The sequence below is a fragment of the Amphibalanus amphitrite genome, unplaced genomic scaffold, assembly GCF_019059575.1.
Source record: "Amphibalanus amphitrite isolate SeventyFive unplaced genomic scaffold, NRLGWU_Aamphi_draft 000059F_arrow, whole genome shotgun sequence".
Taxonomy (NCBI): domain Eukaryota; kingdom Metazoa; phylum Arthropoda; class Thecostraca; order Balanomorpha; family Balanidae; genus Amphibalanus; species Amphibalanus amphitrite.
In genome coordinates, this window is record NW_024881555.1 from 266,503 (window position 1) to 279,868 (window position 13,366).

General features: G+C 55.7%; 2 protein-coding genes across 7 annotated transcripts; both read left to right on the plus strand.

Annotated features, from left to right (window-relative positions):
- The first annotated feature begins 10 nt into the window (after nt 1-10).
- Nucleotides 11-13,201, plus strand: LOC122378424 (protein Rae1-like). 6 transcript variants are annotated; one of them, XM_043359464.1, is made up of 7 exons: nt 11-96; nt 8,082-8,409; nt 8,819-9,088; nt 10,595-10,820; nt 11,127-11,257; nt 11,725-11,919; nt 12,385-13,201. In XM_043359464.1, the coding sequence occupies exons 2-7, from the start codon at nt 8,218-8,220 to the stop codon at nt 12,469-12,471; spliced, it is 1,101 nt and encodes a 366-aa protein (XP_043215399.1). In that variant the 5' UTR covers nt 11-96; nt 8,082-8,217; the 3' UTR covers nt 12,472-13,201. The 6 variants fall into 6 exon arrangements, with proteins under 6 accessions (XP_043215399.1, XP_043215395.1, XP_043215396.1 ...); XM_043359460.1 differs by having other exon boundaries at nt 21-51; XM_043359461.1 differs by having other exon boundaries at nt 25-71.
- On the plus strand, nt 2,111-4,618 carry LOC122378397. Its single transcript, XM_043359415.1, has 2 exons — nt 2,111-3,394; nt 3,692-4,618. Exons 1-2 carry the CDS (start codon nt 2,111-2,113, stop codon nt 4,616-4,618), a joined length of 2,211 nt encoding a protein of 736 aa, XP_043215350.1.
- Nucleotides 13,202-13,366: the final 165 nt, after the last annotated feature.

The following is a 13,366-nucleotide window of genomic DNA, read 5'->3' on the forward strand; positions in this document are numbered from 1 at the left end:
GCCATAGCCTGTGCGCGGTAGGTTGTTTCCGTTTCCACTGTTTCCACTGTTGTTTGTTGTTTAGTGCTCTGGCGAGGAACATCTTGTTATAATAAAGTATAATATTTGTTATGACCTTTTCCTCGAATTAAGAAATGTAAAAAAGTCGAAAGTGATGTATTCTAAGTGAATTTTCGCCCACAGGGCATCGTCAGACAAGCAAATAGCATTGAGCAAACATGTACAAATGTCAAATTGTCTGACGATGCCCTGTGGGCGAAAATTCACTTAGAATACATCACTTTCGACTTTTTTACATTTCTTAATTCGAGGAAAAGGTCATAACAAATATTATTCCACTGTTGTTTCTTAAATATAAAAAAAGAGATTAATTATTTTATTCCGGTAACGTTCAATAACTGTGAATTGGGCTCCCGCAAGAAAACTTAATCGTTCATCATCAGTGCGTCAGTCTCTCTCATTTTTGCAGTATTTGGCCAAACATTGAGCGTTTGGTGATTGGTGGTTGCTGTAAAGCAGTTTCCATCGATTTTTTAAAAAATAAATTTAGCTCGAATGTTTGAATGGACGGATTGACAGAGCCGGAGTCCACGCTAAGCAGAGCTTGTTGCGTAGACCCCGACCCCTACCGTCTGATCGCGCAATTCCGGGTAACGGGAGAATTTAGATGCCAAAGTTTAACGTGCCCTTCAAAGCCGGACACGGCCTGTCCCACTCAACTGACTTCAACTGGCTGCGGCTGCTCCCACCAACCGCAGACCATCCCCGTCAGGAGTCTCATATATCGAGCGCCGGAGCGTCTCGAACCCGGGCTCTCACTACCGGGAGTCCGATGCTCTACCAACTGAGCTACGGGACAGGCATTCAGAATTCAGAATTCAGAATCAAATGCATGCTAAGTAAAATAGGTACCTACTTCAAGGTTGAATTTAACCTGATTCTGCTTGCCATCGCTGGTTCAACTAGCATTAATCGCACAAACGAATTGAAATAAACAATAAACTGGTGCGCTAGGAATGGTGCAGAAGCACCATGCTTATCACTTATGCAGCTGAGGACAGAGCACCAAAACCAAATACCAATTGAATACGAATTCAGGTTAAATTTGTTCTGCCTACTAAAGAGTAAGGAAATATTAGAAATCAGCTTCATTCCTTGCCTACATTCTTTGATGTTCCAGCACTCTTTATCCAGACTGGAAAAATGCACGTTATGCTGAATATGTCCGGCGTAGTGGCGGGATTGCGGCAAAAATTTCAGCGCACGTCCGGCATAATTTCATATGCACCGAATTCAGCGGATGGCGGCAGCCGAATTTTTCGGCGCAGGGCGGCCAGATAATTTTTTGGTAAATGTCGGTCACCGAGTTAAGTCCACACGCTGGTCAATCTAGCAGCAGATTCGCCCCGCGGGCGGCTCTGGAGAAGGTTCGGGACGAGACGTCCCTGCCCCGGTCGTCGAGTGCTCGAACTGGCGAGCCGCCCTGAGTCTACTCAGCGGAGGAGCAGCCGCTGGCCACCCAGGGAAGGCCTCCACCCTCGGGACGAATATGGGTATGGAAGACCTTAATGAACATTGCTGAGCGTCGTGAAGTAATACTGCAGTCAGGGTCCTGCCCACTGCGGTATCGAGGCCGAGGGGTATGCACATGTGAGGGCCGCAAGACCGACGCATGCCAGCCCTTTTCGGAAGAGGCAGTGTGTCCAAAATTGTAATGATGCGGGGAAATCCGCCCATAATGAAAAGTATAATGACATCCTAAAAATACAAATAAAAACATCCACACAGCAGTCACGACTCATAATAACAACCTCGAACCCAAACATCTAGGAGCAAGAGAAACACAAACCTCGCAAACTCTTACAACACGTCAAGACAACCATTCGAATACCCCTAATGTTCAAATATATGACCCAACTTAAACCTCATTTAACATCCCGAATATCAGAATACCTTCAAAGTTTTATCAGTATTTAATATTTCTACATCATTTTCTCGTGACATAAAAAGGGTCGAAGTCAAGTTTTATTAAAATAACGACATCCTTTCAGGCCTTTTTTCTACATCTTCCCCTAACGTAAAATGAATTTAGCCACACTGGGAAGAGGAGATGGAGGCTCAGATCAGAAAACTGAAGATGAGGAAGGCCCCCGGCCCAGACGACATCTGCGCCGAGCACCTCTCACATCTGGGCCCCGCGGCGCGGGGAGCCATCCTGGCGCTCATCAATCGCTCATGGGACACTGCGCTCATCCCCTCGACCTGGAGAAGGGCAACGATCATCCCGATTCCTAAAGCGGGCAAGAACCCGGGCTCGGTAAGCAGCTACCGCCCTATCAGCCTCACCAGCCACCTGGCGAAGCTGGCCGAGAGAATGGTGGCTGCTAGACTGACCTTCGTGGCGGACAAGAAGCACCTGATTCCGCCCGAACAGGTTGGTTTCCGACGAGGCCGAGGCGCAGAGGAGAGCCTTGCCAGACTGATCCAGACTGTTCAAGACGGCTGGAACCGGCCGAAGCCACGAGGACGCCCGAAAGATGGTACTACGGCCGATAAGTTCGTCCTCCTGGCTTTCGATTTCAGCCGCGCCTACGATACCGTCGATCACCGAATGCTCTACTCGAAGCTCCTCCATCACCTCCCGAGGTGTATGGCCACGTGGGTGTTCGGCTTCCTGAGGGACCGCCGGGCCAGAGCTGAGGTGAACGGGGTGCGCAGCTCGGAGCGCCCGTTCCGCGCGGGCCTGCCACAGGGGTCGGTCCTGGCCCCTACCCTCTTCACCCTCTGGTCCGCCGACCTCATCGAGGACCTCCGTCGCGTCTCCAGGACGTCCGTATTCGCCTACGCGGACGACACGGCGACCCTGAGCGCGGGCGCCACGATGCCCGAAGCTACGGCCAGAGCGCAGCAGGCAGCGGACACCCTTGCGGGGTGGGCGCGCCGCTGGAAGATGAAGATCGCCGGCCACAAAACGCAAGCCCTCGTCCTCTCCCAGTGGAGTAGAGATGCCGTCGACTTCAAGCTCAGAGTTGATGGGGCTGAAGTCAAGGGAAGCCCCCACTTGAAGCTCCTCGGCATCACACTGGACAGGCTGCTTCACTTCGGCGAGCACTGCGCCAGCCTGAGGAGGAAAACCAAACCCCGGATCGCCCATCTGCGCTCCATGACGAACCGGTCGTGGGGTCTGCAGGAACAGCAGCTCCGGACTGTGGCAAACGGCTACATCAGAGGAGCCCTCGAGTACGCGGCATCGGCATGGCTACCCGCCACGCCTCCTGGACACGTTGAGCAGCTGGACCGCGAGCTGCGATCGGTGGCTCGTGTGGTGACCGGCTGCACACGCTCAACCCCGGTAGCACCGCTCATGGCGGAGGCCGGACTGCCAGCCGCTCAGGTCAGGCGCGGTACTCTGGCCACCAGGATGCTCTGCCTGGCGAGGTCGCTACCTGAAGACGACCCACTGCGAGTGATCGCCGACCAAGATCCCCCCCGCCGACTGAAGTCGACCACTGGATGGAGACGCCTAGGGAGAGAGGCGCTTCGAGCCTGCTCCTTGGAGGACGTGCCGGTGGAGGAGCGTTTACAAGTGATGCTCCCCCCCCCCCCCTGGTCTGCCCCGGGAGCTGTTAAGATATACCCGACTATGAGCGGGGCAGCCAGCCGAGACGCCCCCGCCACGGTTCGCCGCCAGACCGCCGAGAACCACCTCGCCACCTTCCCAGAAGCTGCCGCCTGGATCTGGAGCGATGGTTCGGCGGAGAGCGGCACGACAAATGGCGGCGGCGGCGCCCTGCTCACACTCAAAAACGGGGAGACCAGGGAGATCAGGGTCGCTGCAGGACGCCTGTGCTCCAGCACCCGCGCCGAACTATGCGCCATCAAAGCGGCGCTGGAGGAGGTCAGCAACCTATCAGGCGCCCTGGCGGAAGGACCCGTGGTCCTGTGCACCGACTCCCAGGCGGCACTGTCCCTGTTGGCCGGAGGTGCGGGATCGCAGACCACCCCGATGGGAGCGGCGATCTGGGCTCTGCTGCTAAGCATCTCCGCCAGACACCAAGAGGTGATGCTGCAGTGGGTGCCCGCGCATTGCGGTATCCCCGGAAATGAGAAGGCGGATGAGCTGGCAAGGGAAGCAGCCGGCCTCCAGCAGGAGGCGCCAGCGGACGTCCGCACCATCACAGGCGCCGTGGCCAGGACGGCTGCACAGGCATGGCGCAGGTCATGGCCGGACTCTTTCTTCCGGCGCATTTGGGAAGACCGGATGCCGAGCCCGGTCTCCGGCGTGAGCAGGAGCGAGGCGGTGGACGTCCATCAACTGAGGGCCGGTCACTGGGGTATGGCCCGCCAATACCTCCACCGCATCGGCCGCCTCCCGACGAACTCGTGCCCCGGCTGCCCAGAGAAGGGCTGCCCAGCGGCACGATGCATCGTGTGCAAGGAAGAGGCGGATACACCGGAGCACGTGCTGCTCCGGTGCCCGAGCCTCGCTGGCCTCCGCCTTCGGCTGCTCGGCAACATCCACGCGGAACCTGCGCAGCTGCGCGACGGCGACGTCGTCGCGGCCTTGGCCCGCGGCTTCAGGCGCCATCTGGAGCCGCTGGCTGACGGGCGACCCTAGGGTCGCCCGGGAGGAACAACAACAACAACAACAACAAGGCCGAGGGGTATGAGAGCGAAGACGACCTGGCGAAACAACGGCCACCCTGGGCCTGCCCTCTGACGCCCGCACGCTGACCCGGATGCTTCATTGTGCGGCCTCGCGTCAATGGCGCGACAAATGGTCCGATTCATTATTCAAGCCACTCCTCGGGAGCACGCCGCCGCTCCCTATCCCCGGAGAGGACCGAGAGGACGCCGTTTCGGTGCACCAGGTGAGGGCAGAGGGCGGGGCCCGAGCCAATGGGGCCGCTCGCTCCAGTACCTGCAACGAATCGGCCGGCTCCCCTCTGAAGCGTGCCAGCAGTGCCCAGACAAGCGGTGCACACTGACCCGCGGTGCTCTGCGCCGTGTGCCGAGAAGAGGCTGATGTGCTGGGGCACGTGCTGCTCCACTGCCCGGCCCTTGCTGGCGCCCGCCAGCCTCGTACACCCGGTCCGTCGATTTTTGTGGCCCCGGAATTTTTAGCAAGGGCCTTGCTTCACGGCACTACGCTACAGTGCGCTAAGCGTATTGTGGCATTGGGTTTCCATGAAAATAAAAAGTTATTCGGACGCTCAAACATGTGAGTGTCCAACGCCCTGGGATGCTCTACCTATCTGGTTGATATAGCCTTGGTCGGTAGATGTGCACATGTGCTTTATATAAAAGTGGTTTAATTTTGACGCAAATAAGCAGAAGCACCCAATTTTCGGCGCAAATCATGACGAAATTTCAGCGCAAAATCGCTTGCGCCGAATTTCTGTGCATGAGGGTCTCACGGGCGTCCGGCGTAGTGTATGGATGTTTTCCAGTCTGGCTCTTTATGAGAGGCCGATGAGTATCTCTTTGCTTGTTGTTAGATGCAGTTGCAATCAGTTCAAGTCGGTGAGGGCCAAGGCAGGTGCTCACCATGCCTAGTAGATGCACACCATAATTATAGATATTACCATAGTGGATGGGAAAGAGGCATAGGGAGCAGATGATCTTGGAATGCTGCCTATTCTCAATGTCATACATTGAGAATAGGCATGACATTGGCTGGGCAACTGGGAATGACTGACTGACTGACTGGGACTGACACTGACTGGCTGACTGGGCGCAAGTCCAGTCAGCTGGCAGCGTGCCAGGTCCGAGCTGGCAGGACCGAACTGCCGCTGACACGGGAGCTGTCAAGGCTGCTCGCGCCACCCTCGGCGCGAGGATGCTGGCGCGCGCCTCTGCACTGCCCGCCGAGGACCCGCTCCGCGAGCTCGCCGAAGCCACCGTCCCCTGCCGACTCCGCAACGTAACAGGATGGCGCGACCAGGGAAGATGGACACTGGGCATCCAAGGTGTCGCCGCCTCCTCGGTCGAGCCTATGGTCGCCGTACCGCTCCCGCCATGGACCTCACGCGAGGGGATTTCCATCTCCTGCGCCGTCCCGCCCGAGTGCGTCCGCAGCGCCGGCGAACACGCCCGCCGTGCAGCGGCGGAGGCACTGCTGACCGACCTCCCCGGAGCGGAGCGGGCGACCTGGGTGTGGTCCGACGGATCGGCGGACGGCGGCACCGCACGCGGAGGAGGCGGCGCTCTGATCGCTCTCCCGACCGGCACCGAGCACACGGTCAGAGCCCCCGCCGGCTCTCTCTGCTCAAGCACACGAGCCGAGCTGGTGGCCCTACGAGCCGCGCTGGAAGAGCTCGCCAAACCAGACATCTCACCGGACCCGGACAGGTACCCGACCACCATTATCTGCCTCGACTCCAGGGCGGCGCTGCAGACAGTGGACGCGGGCCCGGCGGCACAGGCAAGCCAGCTGGGTGCTTACATCTGGCGGCTCTTTCTACAGCTTGCCAGCAGCGGACGCCGCCTCCACCTCCAATGGGTCCCGGCCCACTGTGGCCTGCCTGGCAATGAACGAGCCGACGCCTTGGCGCGGGAAGCCGCCGAGCTAGACCAGGCCGGCGCCCCCCCTGGACGTCAGGAGTATCACCCGCGCCGCCGCCAGGACTGCTCGCCGCTCTTGGCAAGAGAGCTGGCCCGACGGCTGGTACCGCTCCATCTTCACGGATCAGACTCTGCCCGCGCCGGTCCGGCTTGACAGTCGAGAGGCCGCGGTGGACGTGCATCAACTTCGGGCCGGCCACTGGAGCATGTCAGCCCAGTACCTCCACCGTATCGGCCGCCGGCCGACCGCCGCCTGCCCCGGCTGCGCGGACGCCGGCTGTCCGGCCGCCCGGTGCCTGGTGTGCGAGGAGGAGGCGGACACCCCGCAACACGTCCTGCTGCGCTGCCCGTGCCTCTGCGGGGCCCGCCTCCTCGCCATGGGCAACATTCACGGACGCCCCACCGACTTGAGACGGGACGACGTGGTGGCGGCCTTGGCCGCCGGCTTTCGGTCCTTCCAGAGCCGAACGACTACGCCCCGGTGACGGGGCCGAGGGGAACACAACAACAACAACAACAGGCTGCTCGGTAGTAGGTAAAGCAGGGGTCACACTTGTTTTTTGCAACCAAGGACTAGGAGAGGCGACTGTAGGTTAGGTTGTAGGTTTTAGGTTTTAGGTGGTATGTTTCAGGTTGTAGGTAAGGTTAGGTCAGGTTTTGTTAGGTTTGGTTTGCTTTGGTTTAATTAGAAAGCATCTCTGGGTATAGCACCTAGTTTCCTTGGTTGCAAAAAAAAAACAAGTGTGGTGCCTGCTTTACGACTACCGACCGCTTGTGTGGCAGCGATCCTGGCGGCCGAGTGCCGCAACTATGATTGTTTTTTTTTTTGTTTTTAAATGTGGATGTATTTTATTATAAATTTAGTCAGAACCTTTTAAACAGAAGGATTCACAAGAACAGAGTCTCCGCTAAGCAAAGCTTGTTGCGTCGACCCTGCCCTCTGCCCTCCGATCATGCAATTCCGGTTATATGGCAGGATTTGGAGTCCAAAGTTAAACGTGCGCACATAGTCACGCACGGCCGGTCCCTTCACTGACTTCGCCTGGCTATGGCCTGTCACCAACCGCAACCATACCTGTCAGGAGGCTCCTAAAAGTCAAGCGCCCGTGGTGCCTCGAACCGGACTGTCGTAACTGGGAACGCGTGCCCTCACCACGCGGAGTCCAACGCTCTACCAACTTTTGTAGCTCTTCTTTAGATCCTCTTGAGCCTTTTGACATGCTTCTGGAGAAATAGGGACCAAGCTTGGTTGGCATATTCCTTGAAAGGGCCTATCAGAGTTTGGTAGATTGGCTGGAACATTTCCTTGTCCATGAAGGTGAATGCCCACTATGGAGTTCGCTACTGCTGCTGCTCTCATCACCTGCTCTGATACTGTGAGGCCTGGCATAATTGTGATTCCCAGGTCCTTTTCTTTGACAGGTGAAGAGTTGGTGAGGGGCAATTCAAAGAAAATGATGAATGTTAAGATAGTTGACAAATACCATTTCTGAACCACATGTTTTCTGTGTCCACAGTTTGAGGTGCTCAAGACTCCCAGTCCCAATACCTTCACATATTCTGCTGGTATCTCGGCACTCTACCCTTTTGTCTCCACACTGCCAGTGCTCGGTCCCTTGAGAAGCTCGGCCTGAAGGAGCGCAGCCTGGTGCGATGACCATGTTTGGCACGGGCGGGCTGGGCGCCTCGTCGTCGGTGTTCGGCCAGACGGCGGCGGCCAGCACGGCCAACCCGATGAAGGACATCGAGGTGGTGTCGCCGCCCGACGACTCGGTGTCGTGTCTGGAGTTCTCGCCGCCGGCCGTGCCGCAGACCTTCCTGGTGGCCGGCAGCTGGGACAACAATGTGAGTCGTGGGGGGGGGGGGGTGGCGACGGATGTTGGAAGGAGAGAGTGATAGAGGGTGCACCGCTCTGAAGATTGTGATGCTGAGCGATGATGACTTTTGAAGTCCGGGCACCCTAAAATTATAAATTAACACCATGAGGGTGGAGCGAGTTACCAAGTGATACGTGACGATTGTTTGTTGTTGAAATGCTCAGAATTACGAGGAAATATGTATCCTTTTTACCTTGTTCGTTGTCATTCCGTTTTTAACGTGTTTGATGATATAATTTTATGTTTATGGTAGCATAGTTTTCTACGATGCTGAACAGTTTACTGTCAGAATTGTTACGCATTAGCCTTTTGTATTTGGTTCTACCTTCGTGCCGTCTTTGACCGATCATCCACCCTCGTTTTTCCCGTCCGTTCAGGTGCGCTGCTGGGAGGTGGATCAGAACAGCGGCAAGACGCAGCCCAAGGCGCAGCAGACCATGGGCGGCCCGGTGCTGGATGTGGCCTGGGCCGACGACGGCACCAAGGTGTTCATGTCGGGCTGCGACAACACGGTGCGCTGCTGGGACCTGGCCAGCAACCAGACCGTCCAGGTGGCCCAGCACGACGCGCCAGTGAAAACCGTGCACTGGGTGAAGGCGCCCAACTACACGTGCATCATGACAGGATCCTGGGATAAGACGCTCAAGGTAGGAGGGTGTGGTGCTTGTGATGGGCTGGTCATAGGCGGCGGAACGATTTGAGACAAGGGGGGCACCAGCTCAAGGAGCCAAACCTAAAGTACCCCCAAATCCTGTTTTCTCATCGGATTTAGGCCACTTATTTTTCGTCACAGCCCTGACACGATGATTTTTTTTTTTTTTTTTTTGCTTAACGAAAATGGCAGTTCACCCCCGTATGTGTGGTTAACTTTAAGCTGATCCTCAAGTACCTATGTGTTTGCCTCTTCCTTATTGTCGTTTGATAAATTCCATGTATCCTACATGTTTCCATCAAATTCATCAAATTCCATCAAATTCCATATATCCTCCATGTATCCATCAAATTCCCAAGAAGCCATCGCAGTACTAATCAGTGGCGAATCCCAGGGGGGAGGTCACATGGGTCATGACTTTGGGCCTGGGGTCACCACATGCCTGCCAGGAGCACCACAGGCCTGACAGCCGACAGGGGCACCACAGGCCCGCCAGGGGTACCACAGGCCTAGCAGGGGCACCACGGGCCTGTCAGTGGCACCACAGGCCTGTCAGGAGCACCATCGGCCTAGCAAAAGCACTGCAGGTCTTCCAGGGGCACCACAGACCTGCCAGGGGCACCAGGGGCATTATCGGCTTCGCAGGGGAACCACCGGCCTCGCAAGGGCACCATGGGCCTGTCAAGGGCACCACAAGCCTGACGTTGGTACTTTAGGATTGTCAGGGGCACCACAAACCTGTCAAGGGCACCTGCGTTCTAACAGGGGCACCACAGGCTCGCCAGGGGCACCACAGACCTGCCAAGGCCCAGGGACACCACAGGCCTAGCAAGGACACCACAGGCCTGTCAGGGGCACCACGGGCCTGTCAGGGCCCATGGGCACCTAAGTCATGTCAGGGCCCACCGTAGGCTTGTCAGGGGGCTGGGTAGGTAGGTACCACAGTCTTTCCAGGGGCACTAGCGGCCTAGCAGGGGCACCAGTCATCACATGACTAACCAAAAATAAAGAAAAAAAACTGAAAATAGGGCAGCACCAAAATTAAATGGCCGAAATCCGTTGAGGTTTTAATTTTGGGTATAGGTAGGGGCACCACTTCGATTCATGACCCTTCCCTTGGAGTTTTCCCGAATCCGCCCCTGGTACTAATACATCAAATTTAAGGGGGGCACCTTGCTATTGGTGCCCCCTTGCAGAATTCAATGGGGCACGGTGCCCCGGTGCCCCCCTCCCCCCGTTCCGCCGCCTATGGTGTTGGTGTGGTGTGGTGAGATTGGACGTGGCATGAGTAGTGTATGGAATTGCTTGGATTACAAGTGTTTCCTGAGCCAGTATAATTAATTCACCGAATGTTTTTGTGTCTCTTTTTGAGCTTGCAAGCTAATTCAAAAATAATTTTCGGTTTTCAAGGACCTAAGGTTTTCGTGGTGCATGGTTCATGACTGTTCGTAAACTTCCTTGGCTCGCCGCTCATGAACTCCCGTTCACCCTCCGCCGCCAGTTTTGGGACACGCGCTCGCCGAACCCGATGATGTCGATCGCGCTGCCGGAGCGCGCCTACTGCGCCGACGTCGACTATCCGATGGCCGTGGTGAGCACGGCCAACCGGGGCATCATCGTGTACCAGCTGGAGGGTCAGCCGCAGCAGTTCAAAACGCAGGAGTCGAGTCTGCGCTACCAGCACCGCTGCATCTCCATCTTCAGGGACAAGATGAACCGACCCACCGGTGAGTGAGGGAGAGAGGGAGGGAGCGGAGGAAGAGGGAGGAGCAGGAGGCAAGAATACGATAGAGACAAGAAAGGCTGGTAGAAGGGAAGGTGTTTAAGAAGGACAGGTGGGGAGGGGGTGCACTTAGGACTTTCTCATTGGTGGCTGGCTTTGTATGCTTCAGTGTCAGAGTACTGGTGTTTATCATTTGCATAATTTGAGCGGACTTCGATCTACATAACTGTCGTCACGGTTATCAGGTTGTTTGCCCCTGTTATTCACCGTCAACACCTGCCTGGTACTTGCCTGGCGCACACGCTCCCAGGTTACGCCATTGGTAGCGTGGAGGGTCGCGTGGCCATCCAATACGTGAACCCAGCCAACCCCAAGGACAACTTCACGTTCAAATGCCACCGCTCCAACGGCACCAACCAGGGCTACCAAGACATCTTCTCGGTGAGTGGCCGTGCAGGAGGGTCGTGCGAGCATGGAATAGCGATGTTGGAGGAGTCGGAAATGTCGACCAAACTGTCTACGCGAGCGTGAAGCTGTCATTACCTGCTTATGTCGCTCCTTGCTACATCGTGCGACCTCTTGTATAACGTTGAAATGGAAACGAGCAAAATATTCCAGCGGAGAGATTATCTGTTTACACTTGATTATTGACTTTCGGTTCTGCTCATGAACTGTTCAGCTGAAATCCCAATCCTCATTTCGCATTCTTCATCAGAAGAGCTGTTTCACTGCTTTAGGGGTCGTGGCATCTCCCATTCACGATATCTCCCCCTTGACTGTTATCGTGACCTGCGTTTTATCTGCCCTAGAGCTCCACTGTGACTGCATGGACCATGCCGAGCTGGACCCCACCCTCACCCGTCCAGGTCAAGGTGTCTCGAGCCTGACCTGACCTATCTCCCACACAGGTGAACGACATTCGGTTCCACCCTGTTCACGGCACGCTGGCCACGGTCGGCTCTGACGGCCGGTTCAGCTTCTGGGACAAGGACGCGCGCACCAAGCTGAAGACCTCAGAGGCCATGGAGCAGTCCATCACCAAGTGTGCCTTCAACCACACCGGACAGATATTCGCCTACGCCGTCAGCTACGACTGGTCCAAGGTGAGGCGCGGGTGCGCGAGGCGACAGGCCTGTCGGAAGTCTGAAGTCCCCTGACGCGACTTCTCTGGCCAGTCATAGAGATGGTATAGTGTGCGCCCGATTTGTTTCCGTGGGAGATAGGCTGGCTGTCAACGATTTTAATGTTAAACTATGTTGCACACACAAACAAAAATCGTATTTACGTGGACGGGACGTGACAGCTTCCTTTATTTTCTGTTTGTTTTATAAATTTTGTCTGAATGGATGGGGGGGGGGGGGGGGGCTTTGGGCCGTGTGCCACGCTAAACGTTGTTTTTTTTCTGCGAATGGCATGACGTTTCCAGTCGTTTTTATATTTCACGTATAATTTTCACAGAGTTGCTTTGGCGAACCATGTCGTAATTCTAGAGGCAGACAGAACGTTCCTGAATGATACCGAGCATATTCACGTGCCTGTCATTTACGCTGCTCTTCACACCGTTTCAGGGCCACGAGTTCTATACCCCGACCAAGAAGAACTACATCTTCTTGCACCCGTGCTTCGAGGAGCTGAAGCCGCGACCCAAGACGTAGAGTATCTCTTCAACTGTGAGGAAGGGGCACGACAAAGACGCCAAGCGGTGGGTGCAGTGAGCACGTGAAAATGGTTCGTGATGAGTGAATCACCCTGTTTCATGTTAGCGCTAGGCTTAGGGCGGGTATATTTTTTATACCTTGCACAGCTTGCCTGTTGAAAGATCAGCGATACAATTCATCGTATGTCCACAGTAAAATTAACACGGTTTCCACAATCTACATACCTACATGTTTCTTTTATTCAATCGTCTCTTCTGTCGTTTTTTCGCTCGTGCTCTCAGCGATACATTCCTGTGTAGATGCTCGCTTAACTCACCGACCCAAGAAATGGTTGCTCACGAGACTCATAACCGCTCTCAGCCTTTCCGCACTTCGAACAATGCGTTTCGTGCCGTTACACCGCTCGAATCTGTCGCCGTGTGACTGATTAGTGGCGGAGGACTGATCAGTCCCCATGTGGCTGGATCTGCCGTCGGCCGACGAGAGTGACGCGATATTCATGTGATCGCCATTCTAGGAGCGACTGCGGTGCTCCAGTGGCACTGGAGAAAAAATGTAGACAGGGACTGCGGGTGCGTTTGCACACTCGCCGGCGTTGCCATGGCGACGAGCTGTGTTTGTGCTGACGGCGTCACACCGTCGGCTGGTGTTCTCCTTTTGTAGTGATTTGTGGGCTCTGCATGAGATGCTGAGTGTAAAGGTGGCGAATAAAAATGTGTGGATATTCGCATTGTCGTATTTTATACACTAGAGTTTTGGAGTTAGTTTGTATGTAGCATTTGGGTACTTGAACCGGTCCAGCTATCGACGTTGAAGTGGCACTGTTCTGTAAGCTGTCGTCTCTTGTCGCATCCACACGACTGGCCCATGTATGTACACAGCTGTGACCGGC

What these genes read in the sequence shown, in the direction of transcription:
- LOC122378397 (XM_043359415.1), top strand. Translation starts at nt 2,111, where the DNA reads ATGGAGGCTCAGATCAGAAAACTGAAGATGAGGAAGGCCCCCGGCCCA. An exon ending in CCGGACTGCCAGCCGCTCAG is followed by an intron (nt 3,395 to 3,691) that starts GTCAGGCGCGGT and finishes GTTCGCCGCCAG; the next exon opens with ACCGCCGAGAACCACCTCGC.
- LOC122378424 (XM_043359464.1), top strand. Translation starts at nt 8,218, where the DNA reads ATGACCATGTTTGGCACGGGCGGGCTGGGCGCCTCGTCGTCGGTGTTC. An exon ending in CCTGGGATAAGACGCTCAAG is followed by an intron (nt 9,089 to 10,594) that starts GTAGGAGGGTGT and finishes CTCCGCCGCCAG; the next exon opens with TTTTGGGACACGCGCTCGCC. An exon ending in CAAGATGAACCGACCCACCG is followed by an intron (nt 10,821 to 11,126) that starts GTGAGTGAGGGA and finishes ACACGCTCCCAG; the next exon opens with GTTACGCCATTGGTAGCGTG.